The sequence below is a fragment of the Salvelinus alpinus genome, chromosome 28 (genome assembly GCF_045679555.1).
Source record: "Salvelinus alpinus chromosome 28, SLU_Salpinus.1, whole genome shotgun sequence".
Lineage (NCBI taxonomy): Eukaryota > Metazoa > Chordata > Actinopteri > Salmoniformes > Salmonidae > Salvelinus > Salvelinus alpinus.
Window position 1 is genome coordinate 6,505,776 of NC_092113.1, and position 20,864 is coordinate 6,526,639.

The following is a 20,864-nucleotide window of genomic DNA, read 5'->3' on the forward strand; positions in this document are numbered from 1 at the left end:
AGCTGGGAGGAGGTACTCTTATTCTCCATGGACTTTACAGTGTCCCAAAATATTATTAGTGCTGCAGGATGCAAATTTCTATTTGAAAAAGCTAGCCTTTGTTTCCTAACTGACTGTGTGTATTGGTTCCTGACTTCCCTGAAAAGTTGCATATCGCGGGGACTATTCGAAGCTAGTGAAGTACGCCACAGGGTGTTTTTGTGCTGGTCAAGGGCAGTCAAGTCTGGAGTGAACCAAGGGCTATATCTGTTCTTAGTTCAATATTTTTTGAAAGGGGAATGCTTATTTAAGATGGTGACGAAAGCACTTTTAAAGAACAACCAGGCGTCCTCTACTGACGGGATGAGGTCAATATCCTTCCAGGATACCCGGGCCAGGTCGATTAGAAAGGACTGCTCGCAGAAGTGTTTTAGGTGGTCGTTTGACCGCGGACCCATAACGGACGCAGGCAATGAGGCAGTGATCTCTGAGTATTTAGAGAGCAGCAGAGGTGTATTTACATTTAAGTCATTTAGCAGACGCTCTTATCCAGAGCGACTTACAAGTTGGTGCATTCACCTTATGATGTCCAGTGGAACAACCACTTTACAATAGTGCATCTAACTCTAAGGGGGGGGGGGGGGGGGGGGGGGGTTAGAAGGATTACTTTATCCTATCCTAGGTATTCCTTAAAGAGGTGGGGTTTCAGGTGTCTCCGGAAGGTGGTGATTGATTCCGCTGACCTGGCGTCGTGGGGGAGTTTGTTCCACCATTGGGGTGCCAGAGCAGCGAACAGAGGGCAAGTTGGTCAGGATGATATCTATGAGGGTGCCCATGTTTACGGATTTGGGGTTGTACCTGGAAATTTTGGTGGCCTTCCTAAGCCAGGATTCAGACACGGCTTGGACATCAGGGTTTGCGGAGTGTGCTAAAGCAGTGAATAAAGCAAACTTAGGGAGGAGGCTTCTGATGTTAACATGCATGAACCCAAGGCTTTTACGGTTGCAGAAGTCAACAAATGAGAGCGCCTAGGGACACACAGGTCCTGGGTTAACCTCTACATCACCAGAGGAACAGAGGAGGAGTAGGATAAGGGTACGGTAAAGGCTATAAGAACTGGTCGTCTAGTGCTTTGGGAACAGAGAATAAAAGAAGCATATTTCTGTTCAGAGGAGACTACGTGAATCAGGCCTTCATGGTTGAATTGCTGCAAAGAAACCACTACTAAAGGACACCAATAAAAAGAAGAGACTTGCTTGGGCCAAGAAACACGAGCAATTAGACCGGTGGAAATCTGTCCTTTGGTTTGATGAGTTCGAATTTTAGATTTTTGGTTCCAACTGTCGTGTCTTTGTGAGACGCAGAGTAGGTGAACGGATGATCTCCACATGTGTGGTTCCCACCGTGAAGCATGGAGGAGGAGGTATGATGGTGTTGGGGGTGCTTTGCTGGTGACACTGTCTGTGATTTATTTCAAATTGAAGGCACACTTAACCAGCATGGCTACCACATCATTCTGCAGCGATACGCCATCCCATCTGGTTTGCACTTAGTGGGACTATCATTTGTTTTGACCCAACACACCTCCAGGCTGTGTAAGTGCAATTTGACCAAGAAGAAGAGTGATGGAGTGCTGCATCAGATGACCTGGCCTCCACAATCACCCGACCTCAACCCAATAGAGATGGTTTGGGATGAGTTGGACCACAGAGTGAAGGAAAAGCAGCCAACAAGTGCTCAGCATATGTGGGATCTCTTTCAAGACTGTTGGAAAAGCATTCCTCATGAAACTGGTTGAGAGAATGCCAAGCATGTGCAAAGCTGTCATCAAGACAAAGGGTGGCTACTTTGAAGAATCTAAAATATGTTTTGTTTAACACTTGTGGTTACTACATGATTCCATATGTGTTATTTCATAGTTTTGATATCTTCACAATTATTTTACAGTGTGTAAAATAGTACAAATTAAGAAAAACCCTTGAATGAGTAGGTTTGTCCAAACTTTTGACTGGTACTGTATATACAGTGCATTTGGAAAGTATTCAGACCCTTTGACTTTTTCTAAATTTTCTACAGGTTTAGACATTTTTGCACATGTATTGAAAATAACAAACTGAAATGTCACATTCACAGTGCATTCGGAAAGTATTCCACATTTTGTTACGTTACAATCTTATTCTTAGATTGAGGGGGGAAAAACAATTGAATCAACCTACACACAATGCCAAAGCAAAAACAGATAAAAAAAAAACTGAAATATGACATTTATATAAGTATTCAGACCCTTTACTCAATACTTTGAAGCACCTTTTGCAGCGATTACAGCCTCCAGTCTTCTTGGGTATGACGCTACAAGCTTGGCACACCTGTATTTGGGGAGTTACTCACATTCTTCTCTGCAGATCCTCTCAAGCTGTCAGGTTGGGTGGGGAGAGTCGGTGTTCAGCTATTTTCAAGTCTCTTCAGAGATGTTCAAATCGGGCTCAAGTCTGGGCTCTGGCTGGGCCACTCAAGGACATTCAGAGACTTGTCCTGAAGCCACTCCTGCGTTGTCTTGGCTGTGTGCTTAGGGCCGTTGTCCTGTTGGAAGGTGAACCTTCGCTGTAGTCGGAGGTCCTGAGCGCTCTGGAGCAGGTTTTCATCAAGGATCTCTCTCTACTTAGCTCCGTTCAGGCCAAAGAGTTCAATCTTGGTTTCATCAGACCAGAGAATCTTGTTTCTCATGGTCTGAGTCTTTAGGTGCCTTTTGGCAAACTCCAAGCGGGCTGTCATGTGCCTTTTACTGGGGAGTGGCTTCTGTCTGGCCACTCTACCATAAAGGTCTAATTAGTGGAGTGTTGCAGAGATGGTGGCCTTCTGGAAGGTTCTAACATCTCCACAGAGGAACTCTGGAGCTCTGTCAGAGTGACCATCGGGTTCTTGTTCACCTTCCTGACCAAGGCCCTTCTCCCTTGATTGTTCAGTTTGGCCGGGCGGCCAGCTCTAGGATGAGTCTTGGTCGTTCCAAACTTCTTCCATTTAAGAATGATGGAGGCCACTGTTCTTGGGAACCTTCAATGCTGCAGACATTTTTTGGAACCCCTCCCCAGATCTGTGCCTCGACACAATCCTGTCTCGGCACTCTACGGACAATTCCTTCGACCTCATGGCTTGGTTTTTGCTCTGACATGCACTGTCAACTGTCGGACCTTATATGGACAGATGTGTGCCTTTCAATCATATCCAATCAATTGAATTTATCACGGGTGGACTCCAATCAAGTTGTAGAAACATCTCAAGGATTATCAATGGAAACAGGGTACACCTGAGCTCAATTTCGAGGCTGATAGCAAAGGGTCTGAATACCTATGTAAATAAGGTATTTCTGTTTTTTATTTTTCATACATTTGAAACCATTTCTAAAAACTAGTTTTCGCTTTGTGTAGATTGAGGGGGAAAAACGATTTAATAAAGTTTAGAATAAGGCTGTACTGTAACAAAATGTGAAAAAAGTAAAGGCGTCTAAAGACTTTCCGATTGCACTGTGTGTGTGCGTGTGTGTGTGTGTATATATATATGCACACATAGTGTATTAATATGAGTGTGCATTTTCTTTGTCTGGTAGTTTGGAAAGGTGCGCACCATCACCACGCGCTCTAACTCCATCAAGCAAGGCAAAGACCAGCACTTCCCCGTCATGATGAACGGCAAAGAGGACATCCTGTGGTGCACCGAGTTGGAGAGGTGAGACCTAGACCCACAACTCTAATCTGACTGTGCCACTCTTGGGACTAATTTGTCCCAAGTGCGCCCTCTACCTTTTTTAACTCTGTGGTGCCTCTGTTAAAAAACAATGTCAAATCACATTCCTGGGTCATAGTCACTAGGCACCAAACAAAAGAAAACAGACTGAAACAGGGAGGGACTACCGGAACATGTCTTAAGCTCGTTTTTGTTTTCTGTTGCAAAATGTTTTGCTACTGTGTGAACTAATAAATAAGACCAAACTCTGCCCACACTGCCCTCTGATGCCACACTAATAATACATTTTATTTTCCATGACACCCAAAGTCACTTTACATACACAAGAAAATCAGCAGGATAAACAGCAATAAAATGACATTTTAAATAAGTATAACACTAAACATTATGACAGACTAACCAGGGAGAACACTAAACATGATGACAGACTAACCAGGGAGAACACTAAACATGATGACAGACTAACCATGGAGAACACTAAACATGATGACAGACTAACCAGGGAGAACACTAAACATGATGACAGACTAACCAGGGAGAACACTAAACATGATGACAGACTAACCAAGGAGAACACTAAACATGATGACAGACTAACCAGGGAGAACACTAAACATGATGACAGACTAACCAGGGAGAACAGTAAACATGATGACAGACTAACCAGGGAGAACACTAAACATGATGACAGACTAACCAGGGAGAACACTAAACATGATGACAGACTAACCAGGGAGAACACTAAACATGATGACAGACTAACCAGGGAGAACACTAAACATGATGACAGACTAACCAGGGAGAACACTAAATATGATGACAGACTAACCAGGGAGAACACTAAACATGATGACAGACTAACCAGGGAGAACACTAAACATGATGACAAACTATCCAGGGAGAACACTGAACATGATGACAGACTAACCAGGGAGAACACTAAACATGATGACAGACTAACCAGGGAGAACACTAAATATGATGACAGACTAACCATGGAGAACACTAAACATGATGACAGACTAACCAGGGAGAACACTAAACATGATGACAGACTAACCAGGGAGAACACTAAACATGATGACAGACTGACAATGGAGAACACTAAACACGATGACAGACTAACCAGGGAGAACACTAAACACGATGACAGACTAACCAGGGAGAACACTAAACATGATGACAGACTAACCAGGGAGAACACTAAACATGATGACAGACTGACAATGGAGAACACTAAACATGATGACAGACTAACCATAGAGAACACTAAACATGATGACAGACTAACCATGGAGAACACTAAACATGATGACAGACTAACCAGGGAGAACACTAAACATGATGACAGACTAACCAGAGAGAACACTAAACATGATGACAGACTAACCAAGGAGAACACTAAACATGATGACAGACTAACCAGGGAGAACACTAAACATGATGACAGACTAACCAGGGAGAACAGTAAACATGATGACAGACTAACCAGGGAGAACACTAAACATGATGACAGACTAACCAGGGAGAACACTAAACATGATGACAGACTAACCAGGGAGAACACTAAACATGATGACAGACTAACCAGGGAGAACACTAAACATGATGACAGACTAACCAGGGAGAACACTAAATATGATGACAGACTAACCAGGGAGAACACTAAACATGATGACAGACTAACCAGGGAGAACACTAAACATGATGACAAACTATCCAGGGAGAACACTGAACATGATGACAGACTAACCAGGGAGAACACTAAACATGATGACAGACTAACCAGGGAGAACACTAAATATGATGACAGACTAACCATGGAGAACACTAAACATGATGACAGACTAACCAGGGAGAACACTAAACATGATGACAGACTAACCAGGGAGAACACTAAACATGATGACAGACTGACAATGGAGAACACTAAACACGATGACAGACTAACCAGGGAGAACACTAAACACGATGACAGACTAACCAGGGAGAACACTAAACATGATGACAGACTAACCAGGGAGAACACTAAACATGATGACAGACTGACAATGGAGAACACTAAACATGATGACAGACTAACCATAGAGAACACTAAACATGATGACAGACTAACCAGGGAGAACACTAAAGATGATGACAGACTAACCAGGGAGAACACTAAACATGATGACAGACTAACCAGGGAGAACACTAAACATGATGACAGACTAACCAGGGAGAACACTAAACATGATGACAGACTAACCAGTGAGAACACTAAACATGATGACCGACTAACCAGGGATGTGAACTAGACAGAGGATAAAAGCTAAGACAACAGAGAATCTGGGTAAGCCTGTCTGAAGAGGTGTGTCTTTGGTATGAACATATGGGAGTGTAGGGGTGCAGGAGGTAAGTGAGGTCGGTGGGTGCCAGTCCATTGTAAGTGAGGTATGTGAGGGCTTTGTAGGTGAGCATGAGCAATTTGAAGATGATCCTGTATTGAATTGGGAGCCAGTGGGAGTGATGTGGTCCCAGGGTCTGGTGTGTGTGAGGAATAGTCCAGCTGAATTTTGAATGTGTTGAAGTCTGTCCGGTGTTTTGGCGGGGAGTCCATAGAGAATGGCGTTGCAGTAGTCCAGGCGTAAGAAAACAAAGGTGTGAATGAGGGTTTCAACATTGGGGTCAGTGAGAGAGGGTCTGAGTTGTGAGATGTTTTTGAGGTGGAAGAAGGCTGACTTAGTGATGTTTCGGATATGGGGTACAAATGACAGAGTGGGGTCAAATGTAACACCAAGGTTCCTGACTGTGGAGTTGGAGTGGATGGTGAAGCCGTCGATTTCGATTTTGAGTTCACCCAGTTTCTTGATGAGGGAGTTGGGGCCCATGAGATTTGTCGCCATTTAGTTTTTAAAAGTTTTCACTTCACAGAGATAGTCAACAACACAGGGGGGTTGCAGAGTGGTGGTGTTTTGTGTGGATGTAGATGTATGTCTGTGTAACGGATGTGAAATGGCTAGCTAGTTAGCGGGTACGCGCTAATAGCGTTTCAATCGGTTACGTCACTTTCTCTGAGACTTGAAGTAGGGTTTCCCCTTGCTCAGCAAGGGCCGCAGCTTTTGTGGAGCGATGGGTAACGATGCTTCGTGGGTGACTGTTGTTGATGTGTGCAGAGGGTCCCTAGTTCGCGCCCGAGGTCGGAGCGAGGGGACGTACTAAAGTTATACTGTTACATTAATGCTGTTGACCCGGATCACTGGTTGCTGCGGAAAAGGAGGAGGTCGAAAGGGGGGTGAGTGTAACGGATGTGAAATGGCTAGCTAGTTAGCGGGTACGCGCTAATAGCATTTCAATCGGTTACGTCACTTGCTCTGAGACTTGAAGTAGGGTTTCCCCTTGCTCTGCAAGGGCCGGGGCTTTTGTGGAGCGATGAGTAACGACGCTTCGTGGGCGACCGTTGTTGATGTGTGCAGAGGGTCCCTGGTTCGCGCCCGAGGTCGGGGCGAGGGGACGTACTAAAGTTATACTGTTACATCTGCATAACAGTGAAATCTGAATTCAAATACTAAACAGTAATGGACCTAACACTGAGCCTTGTGGGACAACTTGTGATACACCATTGTTCTGATCATTTGTTTCCTCAAGGATCTTTGGCTTCCCAGTCCACTACACAGATGTGTCAAACATGGGTCGCGGTGCCAGGCAGAAGCTGCTGGGCAGATCCTGGAGCGTGCCTGTCATCAGACACCTGTTTGCCCCACTGAAGGACTACTTTGCATGTGAATAATTCCCTCCCTGATCCATCACTCTATCCATTCCACACCTCACCTTGACCTTCTCCAATCATGAGGCTGTGTAGGTAATGGTAGGGGGGGGGCCCTTCTGGAAGAGCAGGAGGACACAAGACTGGGCAAGTACAAATGATGACTTTGCTCTCACCACTCTCCGTTCAGCCTAGGTGTTTTCATCCAACACACTTGAAAAATACCCTACAATCAAGGAGTCAGACCTGCTTCTACTGAGCGAAACCAGCCCTGCCATAGGGGAATCATTTGAGGGTCCGGCTCCTATAGCCTTCCCTGTAGCAAAAGGCTGGACTGAGTGTGGCATGGAAAATACCACTGATCGTCAATCAGAAGTGCCAATGCCAAGTTAGACCATCTTGTTATCCGCTGGTAGCCAAAGTGTTATTTTAGGGTTTTAAGGTTTTAAACACTGCTTTTATTTTATTTTTACTAATGACTTCCCCTTATGTTGTCTTTGACTGGTTTTGTTGGGATCACCATTTTTTTTTTTTGTTGATCAAACATATTTTGATGCCATGCTGATTTATATATAAATTCTTAAATTGATATAGATCTCTTTATGAATGAGCAGAAATTTTATTTTTCCATTTTTATGTCAACATAGTCAGGGTTGGGAAATATACATGTTCTTCTCCCAAATGCCAATGGACTGAGGAAGAATCCATTCTCAGCCATATCCAAATATTATTATTTTTTAAATACTGTAAAATCAATGCAAAGACATGTAAAGACATCTCAATATTGGACATTTTAACATTTGTCATCTGCTACTGTTCTAAGATATCCAGATTTTTTAACTGGATTTTTTTTTATTTCACCAAAAATAAGTGGGCGTTACCTCATCATCCAGGGCATCTAAAAACACACCTTGGTCATCTGTGCAAAAACAACAACAAAAACATTTGACACTTGTTTTTTTAGTCACTGGAATGTTTTATAGAACTTTTATACTTCATTGTTATACTGTATATATGCAAATGTTTACAGGATTTAACAGTATTTGATTGGACTGGGAGTTTGACTGTCCTAATGTCATCTTAAATTGATCTTTTTAAATCTGTGAATTTCAGCAGTTGATAACCCCCAGTATGGGGCATAGATATGCCTCACCTCACATTAAAGTACTCTGAACTTCAGATTGAAGTACAATATACACTTTTTGTCTACTTATTTTGGCTACATTTGTAGCCCTTTTTTGTTTTGGTAATTGAATGTGTACAGTTTGCTATTCCGTTTTTTAAATACTGGACATGTAACAGATTTTACATATCATATGTGCACAGTGGAGACCTGCCAGTTATTTGTTTTTGAGTTGTCTGTACTCACTGAGTACTACTCAATAATACTCACTCATTCAGGGTGCCTTTTATCAGTATGTTCAAAGAGCTACTTCAGTTACACACTGATTGTATGTCCATGACATAACCAGCAGTTGCTTTACTTCAAAGGTCATTTTTTACTAAGATGCCAAAATACATAAATCGTTTACATGCTTTATCACTACTGTATCGTTTAAAGTTTGCTGAATGTCATGCTTATGATTTTGAATATTCTAAAAGTTTTTTCTATCATTTTATGACTACCTTTAAAATGTTTAGTTTTATATACTCAGATATTCTGCTTACTTGTAACAGTATCTGAAATAGTAGCACAACATACTGTATATAAGGCTTGCTTCACATTTATCATTTTATAGAGCATTTTAGAACATGATTGTAATCAATAGGATTTTTTTATTGTCAGTGCATGTTAGATTTGCAATTTCGACAACTGTTAGATGTGCTTGATTTATCTTTTGTGAAAAATACTTTCTCCAATAATACTGTACTTTCATTGTGCTTTAAAAAAAAATATATATATTAACCTTTTTTAAATCTACACTTGTGATTTGAAGTGCAAGCAATTCAAAAAGACCAGTCTGCTATTTTTGCATTTTTTGAAAAAGCAGCAAGAAAGTATTTCTGTGTACTCGGTATATGTTACTTTTATTCAATAAAAAACTTTCGTTCTAAGCTGACATATGGAATTGTTTTAAGAAGGTCATACCGTGTATCATTTAGCTATTTGATTTAGAATTTTAGGACCCCTTTAGGCATCAAAAAATATATACAAAAATTTGATAAAATATTGAATTTGGCCTTTACTACTATAGCCCATAGAAATGCATTGAATAACACATTCAAAAATGTTTAGATCTAGGAAATGTAAGAATGTGTGTATATATATATATATACAGTTGAAGTCGGAAGTTTACATACACCTTAGCCAAATACATTTAAACTCAGTTTTTCACAAAACCTGACATTTAATCCCGGTAAAAATTCCCTGTCTTAGGTCAGGTAGGATCACCACTTTATTGTAAGAATGTGAAATGTCAGAATAATAGCAGAGAGAATGACTTACTTAAGCTTATATTTCTTTCATCACTTTCCCAGTGGGTCAGAAGTTTACATACACTCAATTAGTATTTGGTAGCGTTGCCTTTAAATTGTTTCACTTGGGTCAAACGTTTCGCGTAGCCTTCAACAAGATTCCCACAATAAGTTGGGTGATTTTGGCCCATTCCTCCTGACAGAGTCAGGCTTGTAGGCCTCCTTGCTCGCACACGCTTTTTCAGTTCTGCCCACAAATTTTCTATAGGATTGAGGTCAGGGTTTGTGATGGCCACTCCAATAACTTGACTTTGTTGTCCTTAAGCCATTTTGCCACAACTTTGGAAGTATGCTTGGGGTAATTGTCCATTTGGAAGACCCATTTGCGACCAAGCTTTAACTTCCTGACTGACGTCTTGAGATGTTGCTTCATTATATCCACATCATTTTCCGTCCTTATGATGCTATCTATTTTCTGAAGTGCACCAGTCCCTCCTGCAGCAAAGCACCTCCACAACATGATGCTGCCACCCCCATGCTTCACGGTTGGGATGGTGTTCTTTGGCTTGCAAGCCTCCCCCTTTTCCTCCAAACATAACGATGGTCATTATGGCCAAACAGTTCTATTTTTGTTTCATCAGACCAGAGGACATTTCTCCAAAAAGTACAATCTTTGTCCCCAACAGTAGTTTGCAGGCTTTTTTATGGCGGTTTTGGAGCAGTGGCTTCTTCCTTGCTGAGCGGCCTTTCAGGTTATGTCGATATAGGACTCGTTTTACTGTGGATATAGATACTTTTGTACATGTTTCCTCCAGCATCTTCACAAGGTCCTTTGCTGTTGTTCTGGGATTGATTTGCACTTTTCCCACCAAAGTACGTTCATCTCTAGGAGACAGAACGCTTCTCCTTCCTCAGCGGTATGACGGCTGCGTGGTCCCATGGTGTTTATGCTTGCGTACTATTGTTTGTACAGATGAATGTGGTACCTTCAGATGTTTGGAATTTGCTCCCAAGGATGAACCAGACTTGTGGAGGTCTACAATTTATTTTTTGAAGTCTTGGCTGATTTCTTTTGATTTTCTCATGATGTCAAGCAAAGAGGCACAGATTTTGAAGGTAGGCCTTGAAATACATCCACAGGTACACCTACAATTGACTCAAATTATGTCAATTTGCCTATCAGAAGCTTCTAAAGCCATGACATAATTTTCTAGAATTGTCCAAGCTGTTTAAAGGCACAGTCAACTTACTTTCCTGTCCTAGATGGGTGTTTAAATTCTGGTCAGATTACCAAAAAAGAACACGCCTTTTTGGCTATTCAACACCCTAAAATTGCCACATAATATACTTTGCCGAAATTACACAAGAATGTTACAAAACCTCCAGGGCGCCCTATTGTATCAAATCAAAATTGTATTGGTCACATACACATGGTTAGCTGATGTTATTGCGAGTGTAGTGAAATGATTGATGGGCATTATCGACTTTTGTTTACTTTTTTATTAGACCAGTCGCAGAACAGCTCCCCTCCTTTGTAAAGGACAGCAGCAGTATGATCTCAATTATTGAATATCTTGATCCTCTCCCTGATAATACTTTGTTAGTTACTTTTTATGTTGAGTCGTTATACACACATATTCCACACGAGGGCGGTATTGAAGCCATGGAACATTTTCTTCTGCAACGTGACCCTAATGAACTACCTTCCAGTGCATGCATTATTGGCTGAAATAATACTTACACACACAACTACTTCATGTTTCTAAATTATTTATTCATTCAGACGAAGGGTACTGCTATGGGATCCCCCTATGGCTCCTAACTATGCTAATTTGTATGTGGGTTACATGGAGAAACAGTCTATTTTCAACCCTCTCAAAAATGTTTTCTTGCCTAACATCATGATTTGGAAACGGTGCATTGATGATATTTTTGTTCTATGGAGGGGTGACGCAAAACAGCTCCAGGCTTTTCTTAACTCTCGTTCTGAGCACCTGAGATTTACTATGCAATCTGACACACGTCAAATCCGTTTCCTTGATCTTCTGATTTTGTGTGAGGATAATGTTCTATACACTGATCTTTACAGGAAACCTATTGATCATAACAATTTGTTGAGGGCTGATAGTTGTCACCCGCTTATCTTGAAAAACAGTTTCCCTACAGCCAATTCTGTCGAATCAAAAGAATTTGCAAAAAACAAATCAGATTTCGACAGAAATATGGCTGAGACGCAAAGAAAATTAAAGGAGAGTGGGTACAATAATGGTCAGATTAATACTGCCATTGAAAAAAATCAAAACAGGACAGTCTCGCAAAAATAAGTATTTTTTGCGTTCTAACTATTTGCTATTCAACGTGCTCTGAACAAATTAAGGGAATCGTTCACAAACAAGATCCGATAACAGTATCGGTAATGTGTTTTCCGACCCTTCCTTGGTCGTATTCTCGCGGGGCAGAAATCTCAGAGATCAATTGCTAAACTCTGATTTACCACCACAAAATATCTCTACACCACGTCTATTTGCGCCTCTACCAGATGGAAACTATTCAATGCAATGGCTCTTACAAATGTAGATCCTTCAAACACCCCCAAACAGGGAAACAGATCCCAATCAAAGGTGTTATCACGTGCTCCACAAAGGCAGTTATTTATCTTATAACTTGTCCTTGTGGTAAAAAGTATATGGGTAAAACAAAGCGCGAATTAAAAGTACGAATCTCGGAGCATCGTAGCACCACTTCACATACCCAGTTGCGGCCCACTTTTTTGGAAGCGAACCACTCGATTTCGTCCCAATGTTATATCGGCATCGACAATTTATTGTTAAAACGAGAGGCTGCCTGGATCTTTCATTTAAAGACCCTTGCTCCCTTCGGTCTTAACGTAGACTTTGATCTGAAGCCATTGTGATGTTGCTATTCATTGTAAATGCTTGTAGGCCTATGTAGCCAAATTGTATATATGACCTTATGCTATCCATTCATGTTTCTATCCATTCAATGTTATTTTTATATCTGAGAATTAACCAATGATATCAGGCCACACCCAGACATGATTACAGACTCCTGTGTGTCTCCTTTGACACTACATAAACTAGTGACCTGCAGTGTTTGTGGTGATACCCTGATGGAGATAGCTTGTCTGTTGAAACGTTGGATATTAGGTTATTCAATTATTGCATCTTAGCTCCTAGAGTATGCAGCTCTCCTTTTATTTTTCCAAGTGTTCCACTCCGCTTGCCAGCACCTCTGCCTAAACAGGTGTGTGTTTCTTTCGCCTCCAGATTAAGTCAAGAAACACCAACACATTTCTTATGAGATTTTGGGAGGATTGCGATCAAATGGTCACATTCTTCTCTCATGTGGCCAAAACTCAAGAGCCACTCCACTATGCAAAATATGTGTTTTGATTGAAACAAAACCCATGTAGGCTATGTTACATGTTTATGCTACCATGTTAACCATGTTTATGCTACCATCTACTCTGAAATTTGCTCACAATACATCATTTAAAAAACAACACTATTTCGAAACTGTAGCCTACAACTCAAGAAGATCTAAATGCATATCCCATGTAACTGATTTGAGATCAAATGGACGGGTATGCAGATGCCACATGGACGAGTCACTGGGAAAACTTGAAGAATTGTCATTCTCGATTGACAGTGAGAAATGCACAAGGGGGGTTGTCTATGAGTCGGGCAGACTGCAGATGTGCAGAAGCTTCAGGACATTTAGCATTTGGGAAGAAAGGTCCAGAAAAGTCGGATCTGCAGCCTCGGCCTTGTATTAAATAATAGTATTGTGTTGGAAGTCTGGCTCATTCATTGTTTTGTTCACTCATGAATCACTCACTACTTCCTTTTCTATCTTCCAAAGCTTTCTGCATGTGCTGTATGTGCTGTATGTGCTGTATGACTGACGATGTAGAGATTGTCCATCCACTATTTGAAGGAAGCTTTTGCCTTTAATGCAAGGTAAAGCCAAACATATATTCCTCGTACGGTTCCTTTCTACATTTTACCATGTAGTACTGGTCACAGAGGTTCCAAAAAAACATATATGTTACACAAAATGTATCGTGCGTGTGTTGCGTCCAATTTTTCAGATGTTCAGGTCTACCCTAGTTGTGCCAATTTCTCAATCTTTTTATGGGAAGTTGTAACGACTACTCTTCCCTACAGGATAACTTCACTGAGACTCTTTATCGGTACGATGAGGATGGCTACCAGTCATACTGTACAGTGTGTTGTGCTGGCCGGGAGGTCATCCTCTGCTGGAACGACAGCTGCTGCCGGTGAGAAACTTACTCTCTCACTCCAATGGAGGCTAGTGGTAGGAGGGACCGTTCTCCCCATTTCTCCCTCCACCAGCCTCCAATGATGCTCCCTATGCCATTGTCTACTGTAAACCTTCCAGACATGGGTCATGTTCGAACATATTTCTTCTCCACAGCTCCTACTGTTTGGACTGCCTAAACATCTTGGTTGGTCCGGGTACCTTCGACTCTCTGAAGGAGGTGGATCCATGGATCTGCTACCTGTGCCAACCACACCATGCCCACGGTGCCCTGGAACCCCGTCTGGACTGGAGCATCCAGGTCCAGGAGTTTTTTTGCAAATGATAGTGCCTTTCAGTTTGTGAGTGGCCCCTTAATCCATATTTTCTTGCAACACAACCTTCGGGTGGAATGCTCTCTGTTTTGATTTGTCGTATTAGTAATATTCATTTACAATCTGGTACTGCTGTTATTGGTCCATAACCGAATGAGAGAGTTTGACCTTTGCTCTCTCTAGGAGCTCCACCGGGTATACCCGTCCATCCCTGCCAACCTGCGTCGACCAATCAAGGTTCACTCACTGTTTGATGGGATTGGCACAGGTTAGCCGCAGTGCCGGAATTCCTCTATTCTGATTTTACTATTCTACTCTGTGTTGTCCTGATTTTCCAGAAAAAATTCTACTAATTTCTATGTTTTAATTCTACTGTTCTGACTCCGCTATTATTTGTTCTGGTTCTATTATGAAGATCTTACTGTGAAGATTATTCTATTCTATGTTGTTCTAATTCTACTGTTTTTGTACTGTTCTGGTTCTACGGTGAAAATTCTACTACACTCCTCTAAGGTCTAACGAGAAGAGGAACTTCTGAGACTTTGCACAGTAACACGTAACCAGATTGTGAAGGAAGACGTGCGTCAGAATGGTTGTTAATGTGTTCTCATTTGACTCTCGGGTTACTTGGTGCTGAAAGAGCTGGGATTCAAGGTGGACAAATACGTGGCCTCAGAGATCTGTTCAGAGTTCATTGCTGTCTCCAAGATCAACCACGAAGTCAAGATCATACTGTTGTCTGGCACGTACAGTATGGGGACTTCAATTCTGTTGTCTGGTAATGTGGGCACAGCGCATTTACTGACGATTTGAAACATTGTAGTACTAAAACCGCACTACTCTTATCCAATCCAGATCTGGAAGTAGGGTCCGGTCGATCTGCTCATTGGTGGGAGCTCTTGCAACCATCTGTCCATCATGAACCCAGCATGGAAGGGACTGTTTGGTATGTTCGGGACTTGAATAGATCAACAAACTTTTCTTTTTTTTAAAAATGCATTTCCATACGCAACAGTGGCGGCAAGGCTAGCGGGGGAGGGGGGGGGGGGGGAATTGCTAATAGTGTTAGCGCAATGACATGCTAGCTGTTCCCATAGACCACTAGTCATTGAGCCAACGACGATCCACTTAAAAGTGCGTCTCGACAGAAATAAATATATATTCTTTAAATGACAATCTTTTTTTACAGCGGTGGCAACAATTTGGCAAAGGTGCTAAATGAATATAGGGGAAACACAGGTTTAGTGCGGCTTGTAGACATTACCAGTGGAGGGCAGTGTATGAAAATGTGGTGCAGTTCAAATAGGCAAGTATAGTGCAACATCGGTCTGTTAGCTCTAATCAGTTCTGCAGTGTGGTTTAAGTGTTGCGCAAGGTCAAAATGGCATTGTTCACTGCCTAGCTACAGTGCATAACCCGACTATTCCCTCACTATTCCCCTGTGTTATGGGTGCTTATTACATCTCTGTCAGTAGAGAGGACAGGCGGCCCTTCTTTTGGTTGTTTGAGAACGTGGTGTTCATGAACAACAAGGCCAAAATCTTCCGCTTTCTGGTGGTTAGCTAGCCCTACTCACTCACTCTCCTCAGAACAGTTGTATTGTGCTGCGTTCATGTGAAACTCAGGGTTCAAGCTTAAAACAAGCGTTCCCTATTTATATTTATGAGTCTTGGTCTGGGTTTCTGAATGGTTTTGAAGTTGGAAACTGTTATAATTTCGAGAGCACATGAACACAGCATCAGATCTCTCGATTTGGATGCAAATCATACTGTCTAAATATTCTGTAGTTTAGAACCCAACTGACTGATACTCTGTTGTCAGTGCAACCCGGTTCTGGTGGATGCGGTGAAAGTGAGCCCGGCCCATAAAGCGCAATACTTTTGGGGCAGCATCCCTGGGACGAACAGGTATGTGTCTCCACCCTGGACCAAACTTAACCACTCAGCTGGTCCTTGATCCTTTCTCATCAACCACATTGATTCTTGAAACCTCAGATGAAAAGTGAATTCAATGCAATTAATCAAATCAAATCCAACTTTATTTGTCACATGCGCCGAATACAACAAGTGTAGACCTTACCGTGAAATGCTTACTTACAAGCCCTTAACCAACAGTGCAGTTCAAGAAGAGTTAAGAAAATATTTACCTAATAAACTAAAGTAAAAAATTATAAAAATTAACACAATAAAATAACAATAACGAGGCTATATACAGGGGGTACCGGTACTGAGTCAATGTGCGGGGATACAGGTTAGTCGAGGTCATTTGTACATGTAGGTCGGGGTGAAGTGACTATGCATAGATAATAAACAGCGAGTAGCAGTAGTGTACAAAACAAATGGAGGGGGGGTGGTCAATGTAAATAGTCCGGTGGCCATTTAATTAATTGTTCAGCAGTCTTATGGCTTGGGGGTAGAAGCTGTAAAGGAGCCTTTTGGTCCTAGACTTGGCACTCCGGTACCAATACATAGTCTGCTGTTATGTGGGTGTTCGGAAAAACCCAGGACCACACCAGTGTGGCATGATCTTTAGGCTCATCTCTCTCTGTTCATAAGAATAACTCACTGGCGACCCTGTCTGACTGATTCAAATCAAATTCTAATAAAATGTTATTTGTCACATGATTCGTAAACAACAGGTGTAGACTAACAGTGAAATGCTTACTTGCAGGCCCTTCCCAACAATGCAGAGAGAAATAATAGAAAAGTAAAACACTTAATACTAAATAAACAATGAGTAACGATAACTTGGCTATATACATGGGGTACCAGTACCAAGTCGATGTGCAGGGCTATGAGGTAATTGAGGTAGATATGTGCAAAGAACTAGGAATATAGTGACAGATAATAAACAGTAGCAACAGCGAATGTGATGATTATCTCCTTGGTGATGAGTCTGCTTCCTGTCTTCAGAAATGTCCTTAGGTTTTGTTCAATGTATCTGATTCTGTTCTAGGCCCATCATCACATCACAGAATGACAAGGTCAATCTCCAAGACTGCCTTGAAAGGGGCAGAGTTGCCAAGGTCAGACAAATTGTCAAGTGTATTTTCCATTTAACCTTTATTTAACTAGGAAGTCCCAATCTGATCCTCTTTGGTTGTTTTCAAACATTGTTGTCCAGTTTTTCCATTTTAATTTGAGTTACAGTGCCTTGCAAAAGTATTCATCCCCCTTGGCATTTTTCCTATTTTGTTGCATTACAACCTGTAATTTAAATTGATTTTTTATTTGGATTTCATGTAATGGACATACACATAATAGTCAAAATTGGTGAAGTGAAATTAAAAAATTAACTTGTTTCAAAAAATCTAAAAAATCTAAAACAGGAAAGTGGTGCGTGCATATGTATTCACGCCCTTTTCCAAGAAGCTCCTAAATAAGATCTGGTGCAACTAATTACATTCAGAAGTCACATGATTAGTTACAAAGTCCGCCTGTGTGCAATCTAAGTGTCACATGATCTGAATATATATACACCTGTTCTGAAAGGCCCCAGAGTCTGCAACACCACTAAGCAAGGGGCACCACCAAGCAGGCGGCACCATGAAGACCAAGGAGCTCTCCAAACAGACAGTGAAGCATGGTGGTGGCAGCATGTTTTTCATCGGCAGGGACTGGGAAACTGGTCAAAAGTGAAGGAATGATGGATGGCGCTAAATACAGGGAAATTCTTGAGGGAGACCTATTTCAGTCTTCCAGGGATTTGAGACTGGGACAGAGGTTCACCTTCCAGCAGGACAATGACCCTAAGCATAATGCTAAAGCAACACTCGAGTGGTTTAAGGGGAAACATTCAAATGTCTTGGAATGGCCTAGTCAAAGCCCAAACCTCAATCCAATTGAGAATCTGTGGTACCCATCCAACTTGAAAGAGGTGGAGCAGTTTTGCCTTGAAGAATGGGCAAAAATCCCAGTGGCTAGATGTGCCAAGCTTGTAGAGACATACCCCAAGAGACTTGCAGCTGTAATTGCTGCAAAAGGTGGCTCTACAAACTATTGACTTTGGGGGGGGTGAATAGTTATGCACGCTCAAGTTTTCCGTTTTTTTGTCTTATGTCTTGTTTGCTTCACAATAAAAAATATTTTGCATCTTCAAAGTGGTAGGCATGTTGTGTAAATCAAATGATACAAACCCCCCAAAAAATCTATTTTAATTCCAGGGTGTAAGGTAACATAATAGGAAAAATGCCAAGGGGGTGAATACTTTCGCAAGCCACTGTATTCTAACCCTCTTTCTTTGTAACCTGTAGCTGTCTGTTTCCAACCATTTCCTAGTGTCTTACGTTCTTGTTTTCCTTTGTTTCGTTTTTATTCTATTGCACAGTTCACAAAAGTGAGGACAATTCCCACCAACTCGAACTCTCTCAAGCAGAACAAAGATGTGGGCAAGCTCCCGGTATCAGAGAAAGGCGTGGATGACAACATGTGGATCACAGTGCTAGAAAAGGAGGCATTTTGAAATGTAGCATTTAATTGATTCTCACTTTTATTTCTTGAAATTCAGTTGAAATGAAAGGTCAACTGCCCCTTAGTCTGTTCAAAACCAGAGAAGTTGGTTCTATGTCGCATCGATATGAGTCAGAAACATTAATTCTACACTCTGACTTTTTTTTCTCCAAAAGGGTTCACCGGCTGTCCCCATAGGAGAACCCTTTTTGGTTCCATGTAGACCCCTCTGTGGAAAGGGTTCTACCTGAAGCCAAAATAGGTTCTTCAAAAGGCTTCTCTTATTGGGACAGCTGAAGAACACTTAAGTTCTAGAGTGTAGTGTCAAAATTGACTGCAAAGTGTAAATAGGATAATTTTGGTCATAAAGTACTTTTACTGGAGGTTAGTTATGGATTATGATCATGGCCACTTGCCCAGTGCTGTGCTGCGTGCACTCTATCCAATCAGAGCAGCCAAAACCTCCAGACAGTGAGACAAACCTGCACATTACACATAGCCTAAGACTTGTTTACATAAGACAACACGTCGCCAACGTTATGTTGAAATAACCCTTGGCCCTGAGCCCTTTATGGAGTGGCCATTTGCTGATATGTTTGATAGTGTCAATCACTCCAGTCTGCCACTTATTTGGGCAAAATTAGAATTGAGACGATCTAAAGCGCACTTTTATCCCAAATGCAACATATCAATATTGCAAAACACATTAGTGAGCATCTTATGTCCCCCACAACCTGTTTTGTAACATGATTCCTTGTGAAACACTGCTAGACAGACACATACTCTGGTAATAGATAGTGAGAAGGTTGTAAAAAACAAAACGGCACTGCAGCACACACGTCACCACTCGCCAGTGACTTGATAAGCTAATTGTTGCCTGGCTGCTCGATGTGCCTGCCAGCTACTACTTGTAAGCTTCATTGCCAAACACAGAGTTGGATCTTAGCTAGCTAGCAAGTGATTTTGGGCACTGATAAACAGCTTATACTTTATTTACGATAGTTTGACAGCTTGCAGATGATGACGTTGTAGATATGTTATTGTTCTCAGAAATCAGTCCTGAACACGCAGACAGACTTTCCTGACTCGATAGTGCACTGCATGCAGCCTGACTCGTTTTTCATGCACATGTTTTTACCTGAGAAATACCACACCAAAAACCTTAGCTAGAATTGCACGACTAACACCTCTTCTGCAAAAACATCGAAATTAATGACAGATTTCTTGATTTATCTATTTCCAGGAAGTGACTATTTTGAGGAAGTGGCTATGTTGTTGCTTGCTACGGTGACAAACGACAGGGTACAATATGTGAACATAACACATTCACATCAAACCTCACCCCAAGACAACTCTTGTTTGGCTTCAGTCATGGCCGCTAGCATTTCTTAATGAGCAATCTTCAAAACGAGGCCTAATCAGGAAGTGCAGTCACTCTTTAACAATTTTCTCTTCTGCCTGTCACTTCAAGGATCTTCGGCTTCCCCAAGCACATCTAGTTCCTCAGCAACAGAGATGGGGGAGAGGTCAATGGCTGACCCTTCATGGTGTAATCCCCAGGAGTGACAGTTGGGTTCAGCAAGGACGCTTAAGCTAGACATACATTAGACAACGACAAAAATCTTGACATCTTGGGAGCACTCCCATTATGGGAATTGTCTGCATAATCTTGTCATCCTGAAGTCTGTGACCGGTGTGCTCTTTTTTTCCCTTCATTTTATTACCAATGTAGAAAAGTCTGTATACATACAATAAGTACATAAATAGACAATGATAACATATGCTAGGGGGTACAACAAATTACAGATTATACAAAGACCTTAAAAGAAACACATTGATTGTTTTAACAACTTTCTTATTAGAAGAATGTAGTATGGTCTTAATGTACTGCTCAAATTCCTTATAGAAATGTAATGGGTG

The 20,864-nt window shown here is 41.6% G+C and overlaps 2 protein-coding genes and 1 pseudogene across 6 annotated transcripts in view; all 3 read left to right on the forward strand.

The window, feature by feature from the left end:
- The window catches only part of LOC139557030 (DNA (cytosine-5)-methyltransferase 3B-like), a 58,789-nt gene extending 49,264 nt beyond the window's left edge, over positions 1-9,525 (forward strand). For all 5 annotated transcript variants that reach the window (XM_071371331.1, XM_071371332.1, XM_071371333.1 and 2 more), the window contains exons 21-22: positions 3,584-3,702; positions 7,348-9,525. In XM_071371331.1, the coding sequence (XP_071227432.1) occupies positions 3,584-3,702; positions 7,348-7,489 (261 nt within the window). In that variant the 3' untranslated portion in view covers positions 7,490-9,525. The remainder of the gene's footprint in view (positions 1-3,583; positions 3,703-7,347) is intronic.
- Positions 9,526-14,034: 4,509 nt separating this feature from the next.
- Positions 14,035-15,459, forward strand: LOC139557978 (DNA (cytosine-5)-methyltransferase 3C-like; annotated as a pseudogene).
- A 483-nt stretch (positions 15,460-15,942) lies between these two features.
- LOC139557979 (DNA (cytosine-5)-methyltransferase 3C-like) lies at positions 15,943-20,443 on the forward strand. Its single transcript, XM_071373353.1, has 5 exons — positions 15,943-16,053; positions 16,318-16,403; positions 17,452-17,521; positions 18,823-18,944; positions 20,416-20,443. Exons 1-5 carry the CDS (start codon positions 15,943-15,945, stop codon positions 20,441-20,443), a joined length of 417 nt encoding a protein of 138 aa, XP_071229454.1.
- The last annotated feature ends 421 nt before the right edge of the window (positions 20,444-20,864 follow it).